Source organism: Coturnix japonica, chromosome 7, assembly GCF_054131305.1.
Source record: "Coturnix japonica strain WE chromosome 7, WE-NBRP24, whole genome shotgun sequence".
NCBI classification, from domain to species: domain Eukaryota; kingdom Metazoa; phylum Chordata; class Aves; order Galliformes; family Phasianidae; genus Coturnix; species Coturnix japonica.
The window spans coordinates 6,456,789-6,481,625 of record NC_140669.1 but is presented as its reverse complement, the minus strand read 5'-3'; the positions used below and the strand labels follow the sequence as shown (position 1 = coordinate 6,481,625).

Genomic DNA, 24,837 nt, shown 5'->3' with positions numbered 1-24,837 from the left:
GATAATTCTTTCATTGTAACCACATTTTTAGCCAATGAAAACAACAGTATAAAACATAGTCTAGCAAGGTTAAGAAACAGGCCCTACTCATTTGTTATATATCCTACTGTAGTAGAAGAACATTAGGAGTACAACCCCAGCTTCCAAAGCCCAAAGATAAAAACTCATACTTAAGATCAAAACCAAAGAAATTTTCTGCAGCTTCAAGAAAAAACACAGGGGAGAGAAGCTTAAATGATCATTAGGCTCTTTCCTCACAGTTTTTGTTACACAAACTTCAATTCTATCTTGTAACCTATAGCATTAGAAGAGCCTCTGCCTCCAGTGCCTCTCATAGAATCACATCAGAACAAAACCTCCATGAAATTGGAATCCAAACATTCTCATAGTTGAAATGAAAGAACCTGGAACATTTGGCTTATTCCAAGCTATTCTGCTGACTTTTTCTGTAATGCTGGGCAATGTAATGGGAGTCCCCTCCAAAGACCACCAAGTCAATGAAACTCTTATCACTGGTTTTCAACAACCTTTGCATTGGGCTCTCAGTCTACCAGTCTTCCCATTCCCCACACATAAATGGAAAACGAAAATCACTCCAACATTACAATACTGCAACAAGGGAAAATTCATTAATGTTCTGAGGACTCATCTATTAAACACAGAACTATCTATGCATACAATAATATTCTCTGTGACTCAGATTGCTACAACCCCCACTTCAGCTTCATGTGGATGTTTTGAGGATATATCTCTCACATGCATAAAGAAGCAAAGATCTTTGAACACAGAATGGAATGAAGTAATGTTAATAATCTGAATGTAGGGACTGCACTTACAGAGCAGAAATCCTGTTCAAGAAGAATGACCGTGGCAGAAATACTTCTGCAATAATGACTTGTAATTTTGTTTTCTATTTGCCTCAGCCTCAATTATGAATTTCAGTTATTTTACTGCCCAAAGGTTAGGCATGCATACAAAATTAATGGCTTACTATGCAGAATGGCAATTTTAAGTTCTGCTTATGTATCACCAAACTTGGAGCCTGCTGTTATTCAATGCAACTGCTTACACATGCGGACATCCTTATTTTTGCAAACTGTGATCAATACTGGAAGAAATCCTTACCTACTCCTTCGGAAAAAAAAAAGCCCAACAGAACAAAAAAAAAAAAACCAACAAAACACCAGAGAATGTAATCTGTAGCAAGCAATCCTGTTTACTGGCTGAGGTAAATTACTTGCAACATTTCATACAGATTAAAACCACAAACTTACATGAGTAAATTAAGTAAACAGCCTGAGCTTCCTACTCAGCTCTGCCCGTGGTGTAATCACACAAAATGGGTCCTCTATGAAAATGCCAAATGTTTCAGCCTGGCTCCCAGAGGACACTACAGAGCTCAGTGTGCTGCCTACAGTATCTCACTGTCCATGGCACTTCCAATGCAATCATCACCACTGTATCCACTCTAGGTGCTAATCTCTGGTAGGTTAAGCTCACTGCTGTGCTGGGGGTCAGCACAAATCCTCTATATCACTGAGGCACTGCTTAAGCTCTTAGAGTCTCAGTGGTACTGAGACCTTGCACTGGCCTTTGCACTCGACAGAATTTATCAGTGGCAGGGACGGTGCCGGCTGAGTGGGCAAGCAGATGAGCCACACTCTGCTTCCCTCTCAGGGCACACACATCTGCACTGCAGGGTGGCTTGCAGCGCAGTGAGCTGGTGGGCATGTCAAGGCAGTTATTAAACACACAGAAAACTATTATCTCAAGAGCTTTGCTTAGGGTGCTTTCATCTACAGGAATCCAGTAAATTCCGAATTGCTACCAGATCATGCAGAAAGGTTTGGTACTTGAAAATGGGAATGTATCTAAGGAGTTGTGCATATGCATGGTTGTGGTGGCACCGCAACCAACATCACTTTGATACAGAGGTTGGAATGCTATGGCCTTGATCACTGAGTTATTATAACCAGCTAATAACATTTAAAAAGTAAAAAGAGGAAAGAATCTTTATAGTGACCTCTACAATTCTGTAATAATGTAACAGAAGACTTTTTACTTACAGTGCAGTGATTTATACATAAAAGCCAACAAGTTTAGCTCCTGGTAGCAAAAGCAGCAGAGGACAGGGGAAAAAAGGATACACAAATAGAATAAAAAGCAATAAAAAGCTAATGGAAATAAGACTGAAGTAAGATCTGGGATTAGAAAGCAAAAAATAGACACTCCAGTGAAGGACATTATCTGTTGCTGAGTCAGAGTGGAGATATACAGACCTTATGTACAAATGTTCAATTACCTTGTTTGTTGCTCTTTGTTAACTCTACTAATGTCTCCTCTGCAGTTCGAAAATAATTTGTTCCATACTCTGGCTCCGGTTCAGTGTCACTGCTGCTGGCAGAGTAAGTGCACACTCTTAGAGCTCTGTCCTGCACAAATAAGGGTATTGAGATCATTCAGATGATGTAAATATACAAAAATAATGCAGAAGATGGTATTAGGAGTGGAACGCTTTATATTCTTCATGCAATGGAATGGATCATTCAACTATTAAAACATATTTCACTGTTTTAATTAACCACTTATCCTTCAAGTAAGTCATCATCAAATGCTACCTACTATTGTAGCCTCAATTGCCTACCAAGACTCAAGAGAGTTTTAACATGGATTTTTCAAAGAGTGACATCAATTTCTCCATCTTTTCATGCACACTGCAGCTCTGACTGATGCTGAAGGACGTTCCTTAGGTAGGAAGCACATACTTGTGGATTGGGTACCAGGCCTGAGGAATCCTGCATGCAGCCAAATATGCCCAACACTGCTCATAAAGCAGGGAGAATTCAAGCCAGCTGTAGTGCCAAAGCCACATTCACATACCAGATACAGACACACCAAACCCGACTCTACACGGACCAACTACCAGTAACACGTGTACCATATTAACATGGACTGCGGACTGGCGGTGACCTGTTGTACCTGAGACAGGGTGAATATCACACTTATGTCGTTGTGCCTTGAAAGCCAAAGGTGTTGCACTACAGAAGATTCATAGCCAGTTTGCCAATAATATACAAGACAAACCATTTTTCTTTCTGTTTCTGTCCTAAATATCCATAGCATGGACTATACACAAACGTGAACTACTCCAGTAAGTAGTAAATGGATAAAGCAGACACACACAAAAGGTAAGCAAACAAAGGTTTTCAGCCTCTTACTACCTAAGTCCTATTAGCCAGCAGTCTGACAGCTCCCTTGCCTGAACACCTGCTATCTGGAGAAAGTTTTTCTTGCTATTTGCTAACCTGCTGACCCTGTGCTTTTCACAGGCCTTGACAGCCCAGCATTCCTGAATATGAATAACAACCATCAGCTGTAGCTTTTCCACATGTATATACATTTGTCTGTTCTTTCTGCAGTTTTCATGAAAACGCTGAAGGACAGACAGATGACTGCAGAGATAAACCATCACCACACAGAAACATGTAAGAAGAGAATACTTTCTCTTTCACGATACTTTCATAGCACATCTGCTCAATCACGCACACTACACTACACAGCCATACAGACAAGGAAAAACAGACCTGGGGGGCGTGGGGGGGAACACAACATATCTGAATTTCCAAAGGAAAACAAACAAACGAGATCAAATTTCTCTAAGAGAAAAACACAGTAAAAAGGCATCAATTTCCTTGTCTACAAAACGCCTGTGCGTTATAATTAATCCTAATTTGTAAAGCATGAGGACAAAGTGCTTTTCAGTGCTGTATTATTAATAAACAACGAGATTGCTAACAAAGGGCAAAAAAAATAATAAATGGAGCTATTAGCTTCTTAGCTATTCTTTCCACTGCATTAAAAACATTCACCACTTCTGATTCTTTACACCACAATACATGTCTTATTTAATAGATGACATTTCTTAACTGATACCTTTGTTTTTGTAGTTTTCTTGGTGCTCCAATCTGAAAGAACTTTTCTATTTTCTACAGTTTCTTCAGTAAGCTCTAATGAGGTAGAGGTCACAGAACTTGGTTCTTGTTCACTTTGCTTTGCAAGGTTAATTATTCCTGAATTAAGAAAGGCATTATTTAAACTGTAGGTCTCATCATCATCTTCATAAGGGTTTCAACTGCAGTTCAGTAAAAACTGAGGGCTAATCATCATATCTGTATTACATCAAATTATGCTTAGTTTCTTACTGGAATAACTCTAACAATTACAGTGGCAGAATATTATCCAGAGCCTTTCTCCAGTTAACAACCAGAGAGGAAGGCATAGATTGAAATCTCTCCATTAGTTTTGACATATATACTCTTTCAAATAAGAAACAATACACAATAACTTCTTCCAGGCATTGCAACGTTCTGCTTTGCTATTTTATGTTCTCAGAGAGAGAACAGGGTGTTAACATAAATATAATTAGAAGTACCTTTCTAGCAGAAACTCTCAATCAGTTACCCTTTTTATTTGCTATATTTGCACTATGCAAAATCAGAACATCAGAGAAGATATATGGTGCATATGAAATAAAGTGATAATTGAAATTTGGAAGAGAGAGAAGGGAGAGGAAAAGAATCAATTGAAAATACTCTGGTAAAGAATGAATTGACCCTACCCTCTCATGTATACTACTTCTTTAACATCTCTTCATGACAATTTAATTAAGATACAAACTTCACAAGTTTGGTGCAGGGAATATTAACATTAAGATCGGAACAAACTTATTGCAGCTGACTTCTTATGAAGCAATTCAGTGGTTGCAGTTTCTATTCAATTTGTTATAATGACAGTGTTTAATCATGGAGTTTACTCTATAGCACACTGCTGAATTGAGGTCACACATGTGGCTATTCAAGCATGTAGCATATAATCTATAACTAAGATTTCTTTTCTGAATCCTTCTTAGCTGTACCATTAATTAACAGTACATTTACTTAAAAATACTAAAATATCTTTTATTTAGCTTTGATTTGAAATGAGCAGAGCAGACTGCAATGAAGCATACAATGTGTGTTTGCAGCCTATTATACCATTACAACACCACACTGGGAATATTGCTTAATCAACTAGTTCTAAGGCATTTAATTAGAATTTTTCTGCTATGTATCCGATGAACATATAAAAGAGACTTCTTTCCTCCTAGGCTCAATATACATCAGCTCAATAGCAGAACACATATTTGACCAACTTAAACCAAGTTTAAACTTCATATTTAACCTTCCATGTTAATTACACAGAATCTCACTCATAGATACAATATGGACTCATGGAAGTTAAGCACTCACAAGTTTTACAGGGGCAAATATGTTGACACAGTGCTAACAAGTATAATGCCAATGACACTGCATTTGATCAAGGTAACAACAAAACAAAACAAAACACAAAACACACTCTTCTCCATGAAGTCAATTACTATTAGTGAGTTTTTTTCTGTGTTTATTGCACTGACTGAAAAATTGTATTAAAAATAAATGCTATATGCAATGACTGGCCTATATATTAGTTACTCAAATGCATTCAAAATATACAAAGAAGATCAGTGTGCATTTGTAAGGGACTGCACTGAGTTCAATGGAACTATGTGCTAATATAAACTTATGTGTTGATGGTTTGCTGGACTGTAAGTCTGTTCATTCCTTTGTCAGCTTTCCTTTTATAGTCCATCGTAAACACATACTTGGTAGACGAGTTAAAGTGAGGTAGTTTACATTCATATAAATAAATATATTTGTATCATGTAGTAAAAAAAATAAGAGTTCCTTTGAGGCCCAGGTCATATATTCAGAATTTATGCATTGAGGCCAAATGAATATTTTGTCTGAATACAGCTTCAAAAGCAAGTCTTTGTGGATATGTCTTTTCTGTGTCACAACATAGCTATTCTTTGTATTGTGCTATAAAGTCTGTTCCTGAACACTGCTGAACATCTGTATTCTTATTCAGTTCAAATTCCAAGGCTGGCATGTGTTTTTTTTTCAAGTACTGTTTCTTGAGAAAAGGATTTAAGTACTTAACACATTTTTCTTCCTCGGTTACAGATAAGCATTGTGTGTAAACAAATTCCCATATGGCTCAGGTCACAAACTTGTTAACCTCACGCATTCATAAAAGCAGTATTTTCTGCTCTGCATTTAACATTTCTGTTATCAATCGTCATTATTATAGGACTTCTGCTAATCTAAACAGACATCAGGATAAAAATAATGTGATTTTCAGTGTAATTGACATTTTACCTGAGGAATCTGGCTCTGGAAGGCGACTTTGAAAAGGTCGTATACCTTTGGTAGCCATGGCTGGATCAGATGTTGAGTGACTAATTATGCTTTCCACAGACTCCTGACTCATAGCTGTTGAAGGCACTTCTCGCTCAAGAGTTTTGGCTTTTACTGAAGGAGCTGAAAGAAGAACTTGCTCAGATGGTGTGAGGGCTTCTGTTTCCTGCTTAGACATGTGTCGTCCCGCAGACCGGTTCCCTGAGTCGGGGAGTGGGAAGGTTCCAATCCCACTGTCCAGCGTCCTCATCTGGCAGCAAGACTCTAAGGCACAGGAAAATTCTGTGATGGGGTTGAGCAAAACAAGTGGATGACTCTTAAAGACAGTGAAAGGGACTATGGGAGAACAAGGTATCTTCAAGGCAAGGTTTCAAGGAAAGTAAAACATTTTGAATATTGTGAGTATGCTGCTATCTGTTATTTGCATGCTTTCAACACAAGGTATTTATTTAAATGAAAACAATGAAATACCATTTTCAGGTGCAGCGAAACCAGCACACATCAATATGCTGAGACTGGCCTGCTGCAGACTTAGGATGTGACAACGAATAGGAGGGGGATGTTCTGGAAAGTGAGCGTGGCTATTTTTAAATGACTTACTTTGAAGACCTGCAGAGAGGTGTTCATCCAAATGTGAATTCTTAAAGAAGACTTATGAATTTCCCAAAGCTGTTGGTTTCTCAAAGCTTTCTCAAGAAATTGGACAGAAGGTTTGCCTTGTCACACTCTGGTTCAGCACATCCCACTTTGCCTAAGTGCTCATTTCACAACACCATGCCAAGGACTTGGTTTGGAAGCAGTGGCTGTGCACAGCCTTCCAGAAAACATTACAAGGATGTCACACCACCTGCCCTAGCATTTTCTGTTCATTCCCACAGATCTGTTCGTGTAAGGAGCAGACAATAGTGAAGAAACCACAGTTCTTCTGAGAGGCATAAAGTTCAGAGAGAGAACAGCACTAACAGCTGGAAAATGGGCATACATTAGATTACACACCTGGAAACATCCCTTGACAGTGAGATCTGCAGTGTGTGGCAGATACTCCCAAAGGAAGCAGAAGTATTTCTTTTGCTTGAATAATTTAAGGCTATGCTGAACAAAAGACATACTGCAGTGAACAACTGTACTCTAGCAGGAGATGCGGAATATGACCCAATACATCTTCTCTATCTCTACCTTCTATATTCCTGAGTATTGATTTTTTTTTATGATATCCTCATTTGTTATTTAAGTCTGTTGTAGTTAGCAGTCCTATGTCAAGTCATATTCATTATTTTTTCCTCTGCAGTGTCCTAATACTGAGAAATTTGGAGATATTTTTCAGCTCTTGGACAGGCAGTGCTCCAGCTAACAACTATCACTAAGCAAAGAAAAATATAGAATAAGAAAGGACTTCCAGTAGTTTCTTCTTGACCAGAAGGAAAACATCCATACAGCACTGGTTATGTTGGAAAGGCAGAGCTCTTCAGAACAGACACGGAGTACATTGGAAGCACCACAGATAGGAACATCCTAAAACCAATGATCTGATAACCCAAGCCATTCCCTGTCACTTGGGACCAGGACATTACAATTAAAATGTACTGATGGATACCAGACACAATTACTGCAAGCACATTATTTCTACTTCAAGTGACTGGCACAAACTAAGTTTGTGTTTGAAGGTAGTAAAGCTGAAGAAGTGTGTATGTTACTAACTGTGACGGCCAATTTATCTTAATATTAAAAGCAAACAGCAACAAACAGGGCAACTACATTTTAGATACCTAAAATAAAATAAAATAAAATAAAATAAAATAAAATAAAATAAAATAAGGTCTCAGATTGTTCTGCTTAAATCAGGCTTTCTCTATCAGGCTAGTAGCAAAGGGACTTATTTTCTACCAAAGCATCATCTCACCTCAGGAAAGGTGTGAAATTCCCCTACGTGCTCATTGCTACAGCAGGTTTGATATTTTCCTCACAGAAGTTTTCAAGTTTTGGCTACAAAACTACACGATTGACATAAATTTCAGCTGAAACATTTGAGTAGGAACCAGAATCTTCCACGGAAAGCAGACATTTTCAAGTCAAAAAATATCAGTCAAAAATAGCTCTGTATCAAGTACAGTTTCACTGGGAAATTTCTAGCAAGCTGTTTTCAGAAGTACCCTTAAGCCTTGAAAGAAGGCTTTGAGAGATATATAACATCAAGTGGGCTTTCTGCAAGGAGTATCTACAACACTCAGAATGAAAGGATGCTAATCCCATCAGTAAAGGAAGACAGAAATCCTAACAATTGTCTTTCTTTAGATAGACCAAGATTTTCTATTAAGCTGACAAGAGTAATCGGTGAACATGTAATTTTTTTTCCCCTGAAAGACAAAGGGATTATCATTTTTCTACTATTTTGAAACATGCCAAATTATTAATTAATACATTCTTTTTTTTCATAATAATATCTCAAATGTAAGTAGGTCTGTGCAGAACTGCTTGATCAGTTAATAAACATCTTTAAGCTACATGTGGCATTGGCAGGAAGAACTTAAACTACAGATGGCAAAACAGATCTCTTTATTTGCACATCCTTCTCTTCATCTGCAATGCTAAAGCATCCACAAAAAAAAAAAAAAAAGAAAAAAAAAAAGAATGTATTTCTGCCAAATCAGTGTCAATTTCAAGCAAATTATTCCTTTTGGGCTTACATCATCATTTGATCCAATTAGTCAAAGATGAATGCGTTAATGTTTTCTATCTGGATACAAAGCATAACCAGTATGTAAAACTGAAAATCCCTCTAAGACTACCCTAGGTAAAAAATATCATAGCCCTGATATTCCCATAGGCACTGCATTGGTGAAATGGAATAATACACACTAAGGAACAGTTAATGGGAGGAGGACTGTGCAGTGTGTTTTTAAATGATGAGTCTGCAACTGAACCTGAACGAAAATTAATATCTGCTTAAATATGGGATTATTAGAGTTTACACGTATTTACAGTAAAAATAATGAGGAAAAAACCCCACAAAAATACAGACTTTACCAACTTGTTCAGTATTTCTTCTTCTGCTTCTTCCTAGCCAACCTTTTTTTTTCTTTTTTTTGCAGAAATTGCTAACTTCAATATGTCATCTGTCCAGCAGTTTGACAGTTGTCTTCACAGTTGACCATAACCTCCAAAATGTATTTCCTAACTTGAAATATGTAATTGCTGCCCTATTTCAATTCAACACCCCCCCAAATAAGTCAAAACTCAGCTGACCAACAATCCTGCCAACAACCCAGTTCTCCATTCTGACAGTTTCCTGTGGATTTTTCAGTTTTTAATTTTTGCAAGAACCACCTCCAATCTCCCTCCAGCATTTAGATCCCTTCCTCGCATACTTGGAAAGACTGGTGGCAAGCAACAGGGTTGTTACAGAGAATAAATGAACTGGAAAAAAACCTGGATAATGCTTGAAATTTTGTATTCCACATCTGTCAGAGTCTATTAAATACACAGGTCTGCATGCATTCTCCACCTGGGGATGTCCTACAATTGATGACTGCTGGAATAATCTCTCTGTGCTACACTGGTACTTCCTAAAAATCTTTTCACTTTTCACAGTAGACAAGACATTAGAAATAGATATGATTTTAGTCCTTTAGAAAGGACTTTGGAACCTTTAGAATAAAATCCAACTTCTCGTTCATGTGAAGAGCAACTTTAAGCTCTGTGAAAAAGGTAATTAACTGGAGCTCAATTGCAACCTGGTGGCCAATGAGGCCAGCCTAGAAATTTTGGGAAGCCATCATGCTTCCTTTATGGCTGTATGTCTCTTTGATTTTAAATCCGTACTTGCCAATCTGCCTTATAAATTTGCAACTGTCTTTAAGAAATCCTGATAGATGAGCAAGTCAGAAAAGTCCTCATATCTGATGCAAGGAGTGAATCTAAGATAAACAATGGGTCTGCAGAATGGCAGAAATGTGGCTTCTCCATGAACTTTTTTTCTTCAGTACCTTGAAATGCAAAGGTTGGAAACCAGTAATTGCACACTAAGTAACACCTTATTGGGGACTGCTCATTCAAGGCATGGATGGATGCTCTCCTTCATTTCTTGATGTCTAGTAAGAGACCCATTCTATTGTACGTACAAAATAGCAGAACCTAAAAAGGAGAGTTCGTAATTTACCTAGGCACTGACTGTGGGCTGCCTCAGCCATGCCTTCTTTATGTAACAACAGGCCTATCTCTTTCCCTCTTTATGCTTCAGTTCTCTGTATTAATACTGAGAGCTAATAACACCTCCCTGTTAAAGAATGATACCATAAGAATAAAGGTACTAGGACTTTTGCAACCAGTATATAACCACCCTGCAATTGCTTCAATGAACAATGCTTGTGTAGGAATACCCCAAATCAATTCGGCCACTAGCTATTTTGGAAGCTGCTCAGAAACTAAGCTGCCGAAGACTTCTAGGAAGCATTACGATCATTATTTTTGCTATTTGCTATCAGAGGTAGCTAAGCTTATTTTAGTTTGGGAACACCTCCATTAGTCCACAGTTACAAAAGAGTCGAGGTCACACTTAGCATCCCAGATAAACAGACTGCACACAGTGCCCAAGAGTGCATTTGCTGCTGGTATTATTTGTCTGTTCCACTGATGGTCTGTGTTCACTGACTGGTGCATTTGAAGCCCTTAAGGACAAAAGGGTGGAATCACTGATTTGCCTGCTCTTAAATAGCTCTTATAAACTGGATCTCAGTTTCACCCACCTTGAAACACTTTCTTTGATTTTCTGCTCCCAACTCACAGGGCTAGTGACAGTGCTTAGCCATAAATGCTCTCCCTGGTAAATACAGACTAATTAATAAGTGCCCAGGAAGCTCTGGGGTTTGCAAATGCAAAGGAGAACATATGATATTTATTTTGTTTATTTTAGAAGCAACTGCTTTTTGTTTATTAGTAGAAAACAAGGCTGAAATTGAAGCCATGTGAATATTAAATGAGGCTTTAAATATTTTTTTTCTAGTTCTGCCCTGCAGATGGCTTTACTTAAGGGAACTGGCAATAAACACTCAGATATATACCTGCAAACCTGAAACAGACTAATTTTACTTCTTAATTAATGATGTGAAAACTCATTAACAACACGGAGAGCTCTGAGTGACTTTTAGGTAAGCTACAATTTCTACCTTCAATACTCAAGTACAGCTCTTCCAAAATAGCTGAATCACAGTTAAAGCAGCTGCATGGAGGCAGGAGCTGGTGAGAAACCATATGACTTAAAGCTAGAATGAACAGAATTTTTCTTCAGGAACTCCATTTATTTTGTGGGGGTTGGGGGTGGGGGGGAACACAACACACTGCATCTCTATCATGATGGTTTCTTTCTGAAAAGCCTTTATTTTTATGATATGCCACGTTGGCTAATCAAATGTCAACAGTTCAGGCCTCTGAATTAAGGTACAAATCAAAGTTTCCTGCACTCCACAAAAATGGAAAAGATAGCATCAAATCAGGAACTGGTATCCCATCCCCAGAGCAAATTTAGATAGACATATGCTGACATATTTTTCACAGAAATCCTCCTAAATGCATTTTCAGAACAGGCCCACAGAGTCTGTATGGGTCCATTCAAAACAAACTTTTAAAGTAACTGAACACAAACTCACACAAAATGCTTTTCTGTTTGCTTTGTTGTATTTCAGGTATACGAATTAGAGTTAATAGGAAATGCATGAGTGAAGCTCCATACACACATGGCTGCCGACAGCCCTCGCCAGAAGCAAAAATTATGTAAAACAGAAACGTTTCAAACAGAGGGACTCAAAGCAGCATAGAGAATATCAGCATACCAGCAATGTGTACTAAGCACGATAATCAGGTACAGGCCTGATTTGAGTGACAAAAGCAAATATGAGTCGGGGCAGACTGTAAAACAGTGAAAATCAACACAGCAGCATTAACTTCAGAGCTGAAGAATCTGAACATTCTTTTTAATTGTCTGAATGAGACCAGCAGATTCTCGGTATCTTGAATAATAATTAGATTGCATCCTATATTCAATACACAAAGAGCCACACTTCTACTCATTCTTGTGACAAAATATAGCACTCCTGGGTGAATAATTGTAATGACAAAAGAATGAAATTAGCAGAAAATCATTGTGGCTAATAAGAAAGTGTTGATTCAAAATATGAATACTCTCCTCAGAAGGAAGACAAGCTAGACAGTGGGCTGCAGCAACTGGCAATTAGACAAGTGCTATGTGTGCTACCTGTTAAAGTACAAAGAAACAATCTGTCTTTGCCAGGCTGTGAAGAAGGTAAGCTGACAAAAATTAGAAGACACTAAAGGATGTTAGTTTCTTATTATTGATATGTATTGGAAAGGCTCTCCATCATCTTCAAGCTACATAAATAGCAATTAAAAAAATACACAGAAAGTTTCAATCTATTATCATAGACTCCTTCAGACCATCATTTCAAAACCAATCCCTCTAAGTGCCAAAAGAGTGAAGTACAGCAGACAACAGTTGTCCCACTCCTATGGGACCAAACCAACATAATGCTGTTTCAGTCTGCAGATTAGCCTGTTCACATTCTGTAGTCTTGCTCAAAGACCACACACTAATAAATGTCCAGAAGCAACTCAGAAGGAGAGGATATTTAATCAACTCTATGCACAAGGCTATGACTTGCTTCCGACGAACAAGCCCTGGGCTAGGAAATGAGGCACCGCAGAATGCTTCTCTGCATGACATGGAAGGCCACCCAACAGCATGACCACTCCACATTATCAGTAACAAGAATACTGCAGCATAAGAACACAGGACTGATATCTATTGTGTAAAACCTCCCAAAGAAATGGCGCGTCAGCCATGGACAGATTTAGAACCACAAATCTGAAAATACTCAGAGCCAAACCAGTGAAGTCCCTGAGCAGAAAGAGGCTGGACTAGAGACCTCTAGTGCCCTTCCAACCGATGTGCTTCTAGGGGGTATGCTGCTACACACAAAGTAGTTGCTCTAGTTGTAATTGCAGAGCTTAGTGGCTATTAAACAAGGTTTCCCCTTAATGATGTCTTATTTCAGCTACTTCAGCTCACTGTGGATTTAATAGCTGCCTCTCAGGCTTCAAATGCAGATAGGGCTTTAGAAAATAGCTTAGTTATCGAAGTACAAATAAATGCATGTATTCTTACACCATTGCTCATGCCTATGGGATTCATGAAAAATCTAATACCTTATCACCACTTGTGTCAAACCATAACATTTTACAGTATGTAGATTCCAAGTAAGAGACTTATACTGGAAAGTTATTCTCTGATAGCTGGTATTGTTTTAGGGCTTTTATGGACCTCACACTCACTTGTAGAGACTTCTAGATATTCCACAGCTTTACTGGGTGATGATGGAGAAGATAAAACAAACATTTTTACTTTATCTGATCATGTGAAAATGAATGAATCAAGTCCTGTATCAGTGATGATTGCTAAATGGTTCTTCTCAACTTCTAACAATGGCCTGATGAAAGGAATTAACACTGACAGCGGTAAGTTGTTTTCTCAGGCATTGAGGCTTCATGACAAGAGAGATTTCTTTTGCGGTCAAAAGACATTTTATCAGTTGAATGTTCTTCTTCATTAAATGCATTAGAGGCATCCAAGGATTTGCCTGACATTTAAACAACTTCTGGATTATCCCTTTGCCTCTCCACAGTGATGTGGATCACCTCTCTTTACTGAATGCAAAGGCTGTAATGCAGATCAATTTGTTCACCATCTTTCCTCTGTCACTTATTCCGTTACATTTATCTCAGTAATTCATTACAGACCTCACCTAATCTGCCTCCAGGTTTTGAGGGTTCTTTAACGTGAATGAGCTTGCTCAAATATGTCAGGCTTAATGGACATGTTTTAGGATGATGCATGTCAGGCTTAATGTATTTACCACATTAATCAAGCGTGCTTCCTTCACATCTATTTCCATTCCCTGAGATGAGAAAACATGAATTAAGTAATTATTTACTTAGTACTACAGTAAAAATAACCAAAGCTTATATAGACTACAACATGGCGGATGAAACCAAGACTTTTCCCTGGCAGAGGGGACTGTCCAGTCTTTCTAGTTCTCCTATTGGAAGCTTAGCACAAGCTTACTAAAAGCACAGACAAACAGCAAACTGTGGAACAGACCACCGAATAATTTATATAATTCATCATGTATGTAAAGCAAATGGCACATTTGGAAATAAAACCTGAAACTTACTTTTTCAGTTCCCAGTCAGATCTAGATTTTAGAAAGAAACCTAGGCCTATCCAAGAGAAGAAGGCAGATGATATGAGTAAAAAGTAAAAAGGCAGGCTTCTATATCATGGTTTAGATTCATGGGAAACTGGATAATCAGCAATACTGGGACACTACACAAAGGTTTAGAATGACTGCTTGTTTTAAACAGTGCAGAGAGCAGGCATGAGCGAAAAAATGAAAAATAATGCCTTGGCAGTGAATGAATATATTTGTTGGAAAAGCATACTGAAAAATCAGAAAGAAAAGAGGAGTCAGAGATGAATGAATTCACTTGAGGTACTACAATGAACACAGATTCTTTTCCCTACAGAAAAATCTGTTTAGGAAGTGGATACACAGATATGGTTGTCGTCTTCAGTATTTTCATAGCTTGATACAAATAATTATAATGCTGACATTTCATTTTAAGTAGAACCCACTCCCATCTACAACACTTTATATGTCCTGTGTAGTTACCATTATATCTTCAAAATTGCTATCAAGTTTCTTGCAACTTCTCTATAAAACTTGCTGCCAAGGACATTTCTGTTTTCTATTGAAAATATAGTTGAATCATTTTTCTTTCCTGCACAGAAAGCTTAAAGTGGTGGACTTTAAAATACAATGCAACATGCAAAATACCACCACCAACCAACAAACATTCCGCTCTGGAACATTAGGAATCCATGGAATTTAACTAAACAGTCTCTAAAGAAGAAAAAAAAGATCTTTAAAGTTTTGCTTAAAAGACAGACTTTCCTTTTTATTTTATTTTTCTGACCAGATTGCCTCTAAATTAAACTGCAAAACCCTTCTGCAAGGTTATTCTTGTAAAGCAGAAAGAAAGATGACAAAGTCTGCTATAAGGCAGATGATTATCGGGAACTTTAATGGAAGTGAGCACTGGGCTACAGCGGAACTACAAAAGAATTCCCTGACCTCAGTGTGTGCTTTTGTTCCAGCAAAATGCAGCAAAGTCTACAATGCACTTTTAATGTTGCTTTGGTAATGCGGATGCCCAGCCCTCCATCCAGCTTGAGACCTTCCAAAACCTTTTTAAGAATCTGCAGGCTTTTTCCCTATTTTATAAAAATGACAGTATCTACAAGGTTCCCATTTAATGCTGGATGAATCAATTTTAAGCAAGTGACCTGGACCTCCAATGAAAATTTAACAGAAATTAGACTCGAGTCTTCCTTCAAAATCTGACAAATTCTGCCTATGCTTACCGTCATAATCTTCACCTGTCTCTGAATTTCACCTGAAATACTTGAAACAAACAGTATGGGTCAATGCCACAGACAGATAATTTATTTCCAAGGACTGCAAATATTTCTGCTGTGGACTCTAACTCCTGCCAGGGCATTAACTCCCATTTCAACTTCTGTAGGTTGTATACTTGTACTTACAGTGGACCGAACAGAACCAATAACAGTCAGATACATTTTGGATTACTATTTTTAATTTTTGCATTATCAAGTATAGTATGTACATGCTAATACAATCTCCAGATCTATTCAGAATTATCATCATTTCAATTTATCTGTACTAGTAATGAAATTCCAAGTGCCTAGAGGACAAAACCTTCCTCCAGTGCTCTCCCTGAAGTCAAAGCTCAACAGGCTGTCATTAAGAACTGAAACTGGCTCTTTAGCTCAGCCACCAGCATATAAATATAACATTTTGAAGCCAAATTTTCCCATTCAATAGAACAACTCCTCCAGATAGACTGGCTATGCTTACACATCCCTGAACTCCAGTGCTTTAGACCGAAATAGCTTGTTTGATTGATTTAGAGATTACTGAGAATAAAATGACAGCCTAGATAGGTTTAGTTTACCCAAAAGGAACCAACCTTTACTGTGAGTATGGTAAAGCACAGGAATGTGTAACCCAAAGAACCTCTTGATGCCCATTCCTGGAGGTACTCCAGGCCAAGCTGTATGAGGTCCTGGGCAGCCTGAGCTGGGGAGTAGCAACCAGCTCATGGCAGGGGTTGGGACTGGTGGGCTCTGAGCCAGTCTACGATCCCACATTGCCTTTACTTTAGTCATAATGCCTTTGGCGTAACTATTATGCCTTTGGTGTAACTAAGACTGTATAGCACAGAATTTTCATTTTAATTTGTCCATAAGAATGAATTCTTCAATAATTATACCTTGTTTTCTTGTGCTGTGATTTTCTGTGTTTTTTTCCCTCAGAGCTGTTTTTCAAAGAAATCTCTTAATACATCATAATGAATAGAATCACACTTTTTCAGGAGTGAAACATTCAACTTTGACGACTGCCTTTTTCTACCCAAGATGTCCAATTATTAACCTGTCCGTGTAAAGATGTCATTTGTAACTGTCTTGTAATATTTTTGGCTAGTGTGACAATGGGAAAATTCAAGACTGGATGTAAACAATGAATATTCTATTCCACCGGGGGAAACAGAATTCTCTTCCTTTGTAAAATGAAGGCTTTTTAATGTTTACATTAGAGCAATACTGTCAGGAGCTTGACACATTCAAGCATTGTATTCAATAAAGGAATTTTATTTATATGAATGTCTTGAGACCCTGCTGCACCTGTCTGAGCTGAGGAGTCTCTCGTGGCAGAAAGGGAAAGTCAACCTTTTTATCACATCCTTTCTCTTATTAGGTACTTTAACATTTCCCCCTTCACCACTCTTTTAAAACTCAACTACTCTATTGCGAAAGGCATGAAGAAAGAGCTTGAGGATACAATACTCCTGGATTTTCAGATCTCTTGTTTATGAGAAGAGCTGCCAGTGCCACATTTGACATCCTCACTGACAAAAACATCCATGGTGTCACACAGTTATCTTTTAAAAAGTTTATATACTTTCTACACATGTGCTTAAGCAGAATATAACAATATAAATGTCTGCTTTGTGTGGAAATGATGTTGTCTTCCTGAAATACAGGTATTCCAGATGAGGAATTTTATATTAATACACATGCTTGTACACTTTCAATGCAGCAAACCAAAGAGCCAGCAAAGTATGTAAATTTGTTGGATCACCAAATGACAATAAACTAAAAACCTAGCAACTGGGAATTCATGCAGAGTATCTCTATTGGGAAGTGATGAACAAGCAATGTTTTACACAGTAAGAACTCTGAAGACTACTCAGTTACGTACATCTTGTTCATCAGCCAACTGGGCAGCAGTGCTATCGATTTAAGAATTTTCCACTGGCAACTACAACACTTACCTTTCCTATTATTCCTTTACCAAAGAATATCTTCTGTGCTTAATCATAGCCTTTATACATCAGCTATATATTCAGCTCCACACATTTTAGAACAAAACCAGCAGAACAAAGTCATTAAAGTGCAGCTACGAAACCAAAGCTTGGTTTCTTAAAATGACAGTTTATGATGGTGAGGAATGCAGACCAGTAAAGAACTGATTTACTACCCACTGCAACTTTCAAGATTTCAAAGATATTCCTGTTCCACGAGAACCTCAATTACTATGAAACTGTTCCATGAAAAAAGCACAATAAAATAGCAGGCATTACTTTTGGAGCATCCCTCATAGTTTGTAACACAGGAAGGTGAATTTGTCACTGTCACATCTCACGTAATTCTCCCAACCAAAGAAATTTCTTAGGTGTGCAGAACTCTGTACCAGAAAAATGCCAGAATGTCTAGAAGGAATTTTGTTCAAAGAATCTGAACCAGACCTAGGAAAGTTTGCTGTCCATAAAGAGCAATGTGAATATACAGCAGCAAAACTCCAGTGCAGTATGAAACACAGCCTGATGAGAGGGGCATAAAACACAGTAAGATACTGATTTAGGAGTACTTGGGAAGTGCAGTTAGATCCATGATTTCAATTTCCCTGCCTTGCCCTTGTCCTGGTGAAGTAATGACTTGACTCCGTGTGCTTGTGCCAACAAATTTGCTCAGACTTCTATTATTTGTACTATGCCAATACAACCTATTGCACATAATGACACTCATCATCAGTTTCTTAACATCAACAACCAGATCCTCACAGCAAATCCTTTGAATTAATCCAGATGCTTTAAAAAAACAGAACAAGGGTAAGTGCCTGGCTACTGCAGTGCCACAAACTGTGGACTTGTATAAACCTGGGCCACAGATTTATCTGTCACTCTATCACCAGTCCTGAGAAATTGCAAAGGAAAATGTCTTTTGGCTAAGAAAGAAGGTGCTTTGATGCACACAAGGTTATATTCACAGTGATGACCTCTCACATCTACCTGAAGGCCTCATGAACACAAGGCATGACAGAAGCCACCGCACTCCACGACTGCCACATCCTGTCAGAGACCCAGACTAGGTGCATGAGAGATGGGGAAAATACAAACACTACATGAGAACCCACTGACTAATATATGAAAATATATAGTGAATAGGTCTCAATAACAGTGACCAGTTACACAGACAAATGCCAAGGAAGCAGTGAAGTCTTTTCAGGACAGGGCTCTGCAAATAGCTTTGCTTTCTTGATCTGCAAAACTGGACTTAAAAAATAAAACCAAATATTTCACATCAATTCAAAGAAAAGGTTTTTAGAACTTTGTGTTCATGCAAAATAATTTGAACAATTTTGGGGGATTCTTGTTTGGGCAGTCTCTGGTAACAGAACGAAAGGCTTTAATTCATACAATGAGGAACAAACATTTCTCTTCGTAGGACTTGAACCTATCCAGTTGCAGAATCCTATCACAGTCTTATACTGCCTTATTAAAGTTCTTGCTATTTAGCTACTGCAACAGAGCCAAGGTATGGCAAGGTTTCAAAGAATTCAGAGATCTCTGCTGCAAAGAAGACAGATTTCATTTGGTTGATACCAGGATTGAAAAGGTTGAACAAGTCAATAAGGCATGCAAATGTTACCCCAAAGGAAAATGTGTTTCAGCACAATACCTTTGGTTCAGCCTAACTTGCTGGGTTGACAGCATTAGTGAAAAGAAAGAGCTTCTGGCTAATACAATCACTCACAGTGTCCTGAAAACACTGAATCAAATTTTAACTACAGCAACAGTCAGCCAACAAAGGGAACTTGCTAAGGGAGATTTTTCTTTTATTCACTATCAGTTCCTTACAGTGATGACATACTGCTCTAATACAGATCTCAAAAAAAAATGCTGTTTGTCCTCCACTGCCTATTAGATATTTTAAGAAGCGCTGAAAGTTCACCTGTGGTTAAAAATTAGTGTGTGTCAATCACAAAAAAGGGCTGATGGTGCCACCCTCCTGAAAAGCACATAGCAAAGACAGCTCATTTTCAATAACAACTTCAAGGTCTGCTGAACAGACACCTGGTTTGCTACTCATACGGGATAGTTTATCACAGTAATTATTCTGCTATTTGGAACTTTACTCTGAACTCTACTCATTCAAGGATAGACTGCAGGGTTACGGTACATCAGTATTATTCCCACTGAAAGCATCATGCACAACAACCTTTGAGTTAGGTCACTATATGTTACCCACTAGTTTTGGAGACTGAAATGGTATTTCATAGCCAGGCTCTTAAAAGTCCTTCTCTTAAGCACTGCTTTGATCCACTGTTGATTATGGTACATACATACTCATCTTTTACATAGTCAGTGAAATCCGACTACTAAAACCAGAGACAATGAATGCTAAAACCGACATTATGTGGGCAAACAAATAAAGTAAGGAGAATTACACGTTTTTTTTCCCCCCAATAAAAATCCAGTGCAAAAAATAATGTTGTACCTATCACATGACTCTGACATGTAGTCCTTGTCATGGTCTCCTCCTCTTCTTCTTGCAGGTTTTCTGTGACTACGTTAGCCTGTACAAAAGTGAGGAACATCTGTGACTCTGTTTATATTGCTTCATGATAACTACAGAATATACTTTCAGAAATAAACCGAAGTATAGTTGTACGGTAACTCATGCACTTCAGCATACAGCCTGTCCCATTCTATTAACAATATCAGAAGATGACTTTAACTCCATTAAAAATCACAACATGCAACAAAAAGCACCCTTGGAAAACAAAATTCTTCTAGAAGTCATCTTTTTCTGCTTTATTTCTTTTTTTCCCCTTAATAAAGAATTACACTCAGGACTGCCACTCTTTTACTTTGTTTTCTACAGAAACATCAGGTTTCAGACTCTATGCAAAAAGAAAAAAAGCAAACTTATGTGATGTAAAATCTCTCTAGGTCAGTTTCCAATCATTTAACTTAGTCACTTATGTTTCCACATCTGCTTAAAACCATTTTAATTGCTTAACAGAGAAATAACTTGAATTTAAGAATGCAGTGCACACTAAGAGCTCTTAAGTCAAACTCTTCAGATCTTAAAAGTACATGATCAGGTGGAGGGAAGTGATCGGCCCCTCTACCCTGTGCTGGGGAGACTGCACCTGGAATACTATGTCCAGATGTGGTGTTCTCAACACCGGAGAGATGTGGACTTGTTAGAGTGCATCCAGAACAGACATATACAAATGATCCAAGGGATGGAATTCCCTCCCTGTAAGGACAGGCTGAGAGCTGGAGCTGTAAAGACTGGAGAAGAGAAAGCTCTGGGGAGACTTTATAGTGGCCTTTCAATATCTAAAGGGGCGGGGGGGGAGGGGGGGAACGACACTATAAGAAGGGGACAGACTCTTAGCAGAGTTTGTTGCAACAGGACAAAGGATAATGGTCTCAAACTAAAAGTGAGGGATATATAAATTGGACAAAAGGAAGAATTTTTTTTCTTTACAATAAGGGTGTTGAGGCACAGGCACAGGTTGCCCAGAGAGGTGGTGGAAGTGCTGTCCTTGGAAGCATTCAAGGTCAGGCTGGACCACGCTCTGAGCAACCTGACTGAGCTGTAGATGGCCCTGCTTGTTGCAGGGGAGTTGCACCAGATGACCTTTAAAGATTCCTTCCAATTCAAAAGATTTTATGATATTCAAACCCCTTAGATTCTGTTCCTCTGCACTCCTATATATATACATATATAAGGTATCTTCATACAATAGAGTGAAAGCCCCCTCTATTACATGCCATCAGTGAACATAATTCAGATCCAGGGACATATTTTTCTGCTGTAGTCTGTAAATCAAACAGCAATGAAGATACTTGCAGGCTGCAGGAAAGAGGAAAGCCAGCACTGCGGAAAAAAATGCTGCCAAGATCTCAGAAATCTTAAATTGTTTGCTAATCACTATTTTCAGTTTTACTCCACTTATGGCAAATTCCTTATAACATCAAATAGATACTGTAATCTAAAACAGTAGAATTTATCGTAATTTGCATTGCATATCTTTGATCGTTCTATGTACTTGTCTGGCTTACAGAAGTAGCCCTATTGACCCCTGGTGACAAGCCTCAGTAAGACATGGAAAATCCTCCATCTATAAAAGTGCATTTGTAATCTCTTAATCCCAGATATTTGATTTCTTCAGAGAGGAGGCTCTTTATGCTATGGAAAATGAAGAGGAGAGTATGTGCTCGTTTTACATCAAATTATGGATAAAACAATTTCTCTCACATGTGCAGACCGTATGGCAGTCTGTGGCTTGCTACTGATGTGACATTTCAGAATATTAGATAGATTTCTGGATGTTCCCCAAACACACTGAACTACAGACAGGCCCTGCTATCCAAAAAACTGGTGTCTTGATTTTGGTGCCACGCTTCCACTCCACAAAGCAAAGCCCAGGGCTTTTCTAAATTACAACGGGCTGTAATACAATCACAAAGATGAAATGAAGCAGTGCAGCACAAAAATGATTGTATCTCACCTTAAGCTTCAGCCAAGGACATGAAAAAGTATCAGAGAACGTGGAATATCCTTGGTGTGAGCTAAAGGGTTATGTATTTCTGTTGGCTGGCCTTTAGAGCAAAGTGCTTTTTTGATGAACGCTAACGGGAAGTGAATCCCTTTGAAGGTGAATGCACACAACTGCCATTGGTGGGATATCGCTTTTTCCATAAATTCAGTGGCAGTCAAGCAGTAGTTTTCCTTGTATGAGCAGAAATCAGAGGTAACTGGTGCATACGTTATGGCATAATAGTGCCCCAAGGCTTTACCTGGTGCATCATAAGAGAAGAAATTTAATTGTCAAAAAAAAAACAACCAAAAAAGCCCTCTATAAAATTAGAGTTAAAAATGTTATGGCCAAGATTTAAGGAAGTATATACATGATCTGCAGTTTCTGCACTGAATGCACTTTGCTGTGTTCAAAGAAGAAAATAAAAAGTCCTCTCAGTTTAGGGCTTTTCAAAAGATTCATGTTGTTTTCTCCAAAAGCATTCACTTGGTGTTTTTACAAGCAACAAAATGCACAAGAGGCCATTCTGACACATGTGACTGTTTTCAGTCACAGCTATCTCCCAGTCATCTGCAATCTGCTTCAAAGGTAGCAGACACCAAAGAGCAACTGAAAATGATCGTAATAAGATGCGTGAACTTTGAATTTACAGACTTTCTATTGTTTTCCTTGCAAGAGCTTGGAGGGCCAGATGAAATCTCACATACTGTAGAGTCTTATGGTGCATCTCTTCCTCAACTTAGCAGTAAGAACAGTAAGCATCTTTTTATTCTCTTTATTTTAGATGTTTTCAGCCTTTTAGCATGAGATATTTCTTTCAGGAATTGAATGACACAAAACCAAAACACGAAACTCACAAAGATGAAGCACATAATGTAACTCAGCCTCAAAAAACAATACAGAAAATGCTTTTCCCTTCATTCTGAGGGAACAAAAGAGTGAATGGTATAGCACAGGTACTGCCTTTTCCATGTGACTAATATGTCCGTTAAGGCTAAGTGGAATAATAAGGATTTCTTCATTATTTATGTACATTAAGAACAATCTTTGTAGTTCTCTAATAAAATGAAGTGTCTCATTTAGGACTATAATTGCTTCATTTAGAAAGATTTCACAAACTGACAGACAAAAAAGCACAGCAAATTATTGCAGCATTAGAAAATAATAAGAACAAAATTGTAGAAGCAATGTACAGAGTTTTTCATACTTCTGTACATTGAAGATATACCCTAAGCTGTCAGGACCATATTAAATGGGGCATAGTTAAACTGAGTGGCTCTGATAAGGGGCTCTGCTTTGCTATCAACGTTCTAGATCAGTTGGATTGAATTTCCTGCATATTGCGCATTTCCACACTTTCATTCTCTCTCTTTCCTTTCAGTGACACTACAAGGACAGCCTTAGATATGCTTATAATTTGTGGTTTTATAATGCAGGAGACATCTACATTTTCAAAGAAGAGACGATACCACAATAGTCAGGGAGGAAAAGTTTTCCAAAACATTCATTCTCTGCATGTTCCCCATAAGTTTTACAAAATGACCTTGTGGACACTCTTAAGGAAGACGTTTGCATTAAATAAAAAACCACTTGCCTGAAGCTGATATCTTACCCTTAAACATCCTAAATAACAGCAGAGTTATTCCATTTCCTGTTAAGAAGCCCTTTGAAACTTTTATTATTGAAACACATCCCAAAGAATTTTTATTCCAAATTCTAGTGAAATAGTGAAATAGTTGCATGTGTTGTACTCCCACAATTTGGCTTTATTACAACAACAACAAAAACAATAGCCTCAGATTCATGTTCAGGATATATATTTGGCTTAAGTTTTCAGAATATTTGGTGAAAACAGTGATTATTGCTAAAAATTGTCACAATAATATGGTCAAGACAGCTACCAGGACTGAGATAAGAATGCTCAAGAAGTTAAATCACATAAAATCAAGTTAAAGCATCTCTGTACTCCTTGTGCTTGAACTTTAAGGCATCGTTGGAAAGGCCCTTGCTAGGCAAGAAATTGCTCACTAAATTCCATGTTTTACTACTAAAAGCTTCTCAAGGAAGTGCACCCATTCAGCATGACTTCAGGCTACAATCCTGAACAGTGTGTATATACTTTTCAAGGTGCAGAAAAGTCAGACACACACATAACCTTTCAACAGAACATAAAATGATTTTTCACCTAAATTGCACCATTCTTACTTGCTGGGTAAACTAAATAATCAGGATTAGTTAGTATTGGAACATAAAACTAGCTACAAGGCATTAACAGGGAGATATGCTGTGGTACAGAGCTATGGGTCAAATGTATGCTTTTGCTTATGGAAGATTCCCTCTTAAGTGATGAATACTCCCACAGGCGGTTGAACACTTCACCTTTTCCCTATGAGCATTGCACTTGTTAGGCTTAATGCTTCCTATAACGCTCAGAGTAATGTTCAACGCTGGCAGGCATGCAATTTTCATAGAAAGGGGAAAAAATGGAAAAAAAGAAAATGGTCCTATTATTTCAG

At 38.1% G+C, this 24,837-nt stretch overlaps 1 protein-coding gene across 8 annotated transcripts in view; it reads right to left on the bottom strand.

The window, feature by feature from the left end:
• The window catches only part of NCKAP5 (NCK associated protein 5), a 337,810-nt gene that overhangs the window by 25,715 nt on the left and 287,258 nt on the right, over positions 1 to 24,837 (bottom strand). For 3 of the 8 annotated variants that reach the window (XM_085552172.1, XM_085552167.1, XM_085552171.1), the window contains 4 exons: positions 20,263 to 20,341; positions 6,237 to 6,539; positions 3,934 to 4,070; positions 2,303 to 2,432 (listed from right to left, as the gene is read on the bottom strand). In XM_085552172.1, coding sequence (XP_085408298.1) covers positions 2,303 to 2,432; positions 3,934 to 4,070; positions 6,237 to 6,539; positions 20,263 to 20,341 — 649 coding nt within the window. Of the gene's footprint in view, positions 1 to 2,302; positions 2,433 to 3,933; positions 4,071 to 6,236; positions 6,558 to 20,262; positions 20,342 to 24,837 lie in introns of all 8 variants that reach the window. The other 5 variants (XM_085552166.1, XM_085552169.1, XM_085552168.1 and 2 more) reach the window with 2 other exon arrangements.